The sequence below is a fragment of the Micropterus dolomieu genome, linkage group LG19, assembly GCF_021292245.1.
Source record: "Micropterus dolomieu isolate WLL.071019.BEF.003 ecotype Adirondacks linkage group LG19, ASM2129224v1, whole genome shotgun sequence".
NCBI lineage: Eukaryota > Metazoa > Chordata > Actinopteri > Centrarchiformes > Centrarchidae > Micropterus > Micropterus dolomieu.
Window position 1 is genome coordinate 16419227 of NC_060168.1, and position 2958 is coordinate 16422184.

Here is a 2958-nt window from a genome sequence, read left to right on the forward strand (position 1 = left end):
GTGGTGGTCAAACTTGTGGAGCCCAAAGAGGCTTTTGCAGCTTCTGATGTTAAAAGTTCAGCCAAAGATGAGGAGGGGACCGATGTGACTTTTTATCTGATGATAACTTTGGGCTCAGTTTCTGTACTTTTTCTCATCAGTATCATCGTGCTGATTGCAATGCAGTGCTCTAAAACCACAGACTATACTTCTAAATATCTGCAAGAGACTAATTATGACGGGACACTGTGCCACAGCATCCAGTACAGATCTGGAGAGAAACGGTACATGTTAGTTGGACCCAGAATGAGTATAGGATCTACTATAGTCCCGGGCAGCCACGCGAATACACTAGTGCTCCCTGACAGGAGGAGGGGATCTGGAGAGGTAAGATTATTTACATGGCCCAGACTTTCGCATTAAGTTTTAATTCTGAATATGTATCTTCATTACTTTCACGGCCTAATGAAGGCACTATCACACACATACTTTTCTTATTTTGTGATTTAAAAATGTGCTGTTTTGGGAGTTTACTCTATGGGTGAGCATTAGTAATAATGTCGCTCTCCATTGTGCTGAAACCATAGCGCTGTCAGTGTGTTTTATAAAGCATCGAGCTGTACACTAGGTGTGTTTCATAATGAAATCGCCAATAATATTTTTAATTAGTTAAACCTTAAAAAATGGCTTTATTTGTGGAGCAGCAAACTAACTGGAAAATGATCACTTGGTGTCAGTATGTGAGCATAAAACTGTTTCAGAAGAAGCCTTTTGTCAGAGAAATGGGTCCTCCCCTTTGAGGGATGGTTTTCACATTTCAGTAGGCCTACTGGATGCATCCTGTACTCGCACAACGGATATTCTACATCTGCAATTTTGATTATATTGTACATATTATTTTAGGTCTATCTATTCTTTACTTGATGAAGGAGTCGTTATTCTGAATAATCAGGACACATTTTTATCTGCTAGTTATGGGGCAGAAACGACTTGGATCACCGAGAGAGCAATGGCGATGGGTCGCTTTCATTGTTTCAATAATTTTGCTTTGGAGCAGAGCTTCAGCACAGATGCGATATTCCATCGCTGAGGAAGTTAAAGAAGGAACTGTTGTTGGGAATATAGCGAAGGATTTGGGATTAGAGAAGAACACACTGAAAGAGAGAGGATGTCGTATTGTAGAGGGCTCAACGGAGTCATTTTTTCATGTGAACCAGAACGATGGAATATTGTATGTTGACCACATAATTGACAGGGAGAAGGTTTGTGAGCGGAACAGTGTGTGCTTGATCAACTTAAAAACGGTGCTGGAAAATCCTCTTGAAATTCATTATGTGACTGTAGAGGTGCTGGATGTGAACGACCACTCTCCCAACTTCTCAACGAAGGAGTCACGTCTCGAAATTTCCGAGTCAGTTTTACCAGGCTTGCGCCTCCAGCTACAAGCAGCACACGACCCCGATGTTGGTCCGTTTTCGGTCCAAGAGTATAAGCTTAGTCCTAATCATCATTTTCGTTTGGAAGTCAAAGATCGCGGGAAAGATGGGAAAATACCGATATTAGTTTTACTTAAGACACTAGATAGGGAAACAAAGAAAAGTCATACATTGCTTCTTACAGCTATTGATGGAGGGAAACCAAGTAAATCTGGAACAGCTGAAATCACCGTTGACGTTTTAGACGTCAACGATAATATGCCAGTTTTCAACGAAGACACATACTCGCTATTACTGGAAGAAAATACTCCTATTGGCACAACAATTATAAAAGTAAATGCTTCTGATTTAGACGAAGGATCCAATGGCGAGATTATGTATTCACTAGGCAAGAATGTGAATAGCAGAATACCTGAACTCTTTCGTGTAGATCCAAATACAGGTGAAATTATTGTTCAAGATCTGATAGACTTTGAGTTAGAGGAAAGTTATGAAATTGATATAGAGGCGTCTGATAGAGGATCGGCTCCTCTGAGGACAGACAAAAGTGTGTTGGTGAATATAGTTGATTTAAATGATAACACCCCACATATAGAGGTTACATCATTTTCAAGGGCAATAACAGAGGATGCCAGACTGGGAACCACTGTGGCATTGATCAGTGTTCTCGATAAAGACTCTGGTCTTAACGGGAAAGTTCTTTGCTCTTTTAATGAAGATGTTCCTTTCACATTATTACCTTCAACACAAGACAACATTTACTCTATAGTCACGAATTCGCCCCTGGATAGAGAAAAACAGTCCACATATGATGTTACAATTGTTGCAAAAGATGCAGGTGTGCCGTCGTTATCTTCTGAAAAACGCATTAGTATTGTTGTATCAGATGTGAATGATAACAGTCCAGAGTTTTCAGCGAGTCCTTACACATTTTATGTTACTGAGAACAACTCTCCTGGAGCTTCACTGTTTTCTGTGAGGGCATCAGACCGCGACGAGGGTGACAATTCTCGTATTTTGTATGACATTTTAAGAGACGGAAAAGAGAATAACAAACTTCAATCATTTAGTCTCAACATAAACTCTGAAAACGGAGACATTTTGGCGCTAAAAAGTTTCGACTTTGAAACTCTGAAAACGTTCCAGTTCCAAGTTGTTGCCTCCGATTCTGGAACTCCGTCACTGAGCAGCAACGTCACAGTGAACGTGTTCATTCTGGATCAGAACGACAACGCTCCAGTCATCCTGTATCCAGTCAGCTCTAACGGTTCTGCTGAAGGTGTGGAGGAGATTCCCCGCAATGTGAACGCAGGACACTTGGTGACTAAAGTCAGAGCCTATGACGCTGATATAGGATATAACGGCTGGTTACTCTTTTCACTGCAGCAAGTCACTGACCACAGTCTCTTTGGTTTGGACCGCTATACAGGACAGATCAGAACACTTCGCTCCTTCACAGAGACAGACGAGGCTGAGCACAAACTGCTCATACTGGTCAAAGACAATGGGAACGTGTCGCTCTCAGCAACAGCTACTGTGGTGG

General features: G+C 41.5%; 1 protein-coding gene across 1 annotated transcript in view; it reads left to right on the plus strand.

Annotated features, from left to right (window-relative positions):
* The first annotated feature begins 214 nt into the window (after window positions 1-214).
* LOC123958201 (protocadherin alpha-8-like) overlaps window positions 215-2958 on the plus strand; it is a 4001-nt gene continuing 1257 nt past the window's right edge. Inside the window, exons 1-3 of the mRNA XM_046031457.1 lie at window positions 215-263; window positions 1324-1446; window positions 1846-2588. Of these exons, the coding sequence (XP_045887413.1) occupies window positions 215-263; window positions 1324-1446; window positions 1846-2588 (915 nt within the window). The remainder of the gene's footprint in view (window positions 264-1323; window positions 1447-1845; window positions 2589-2958) is intronic.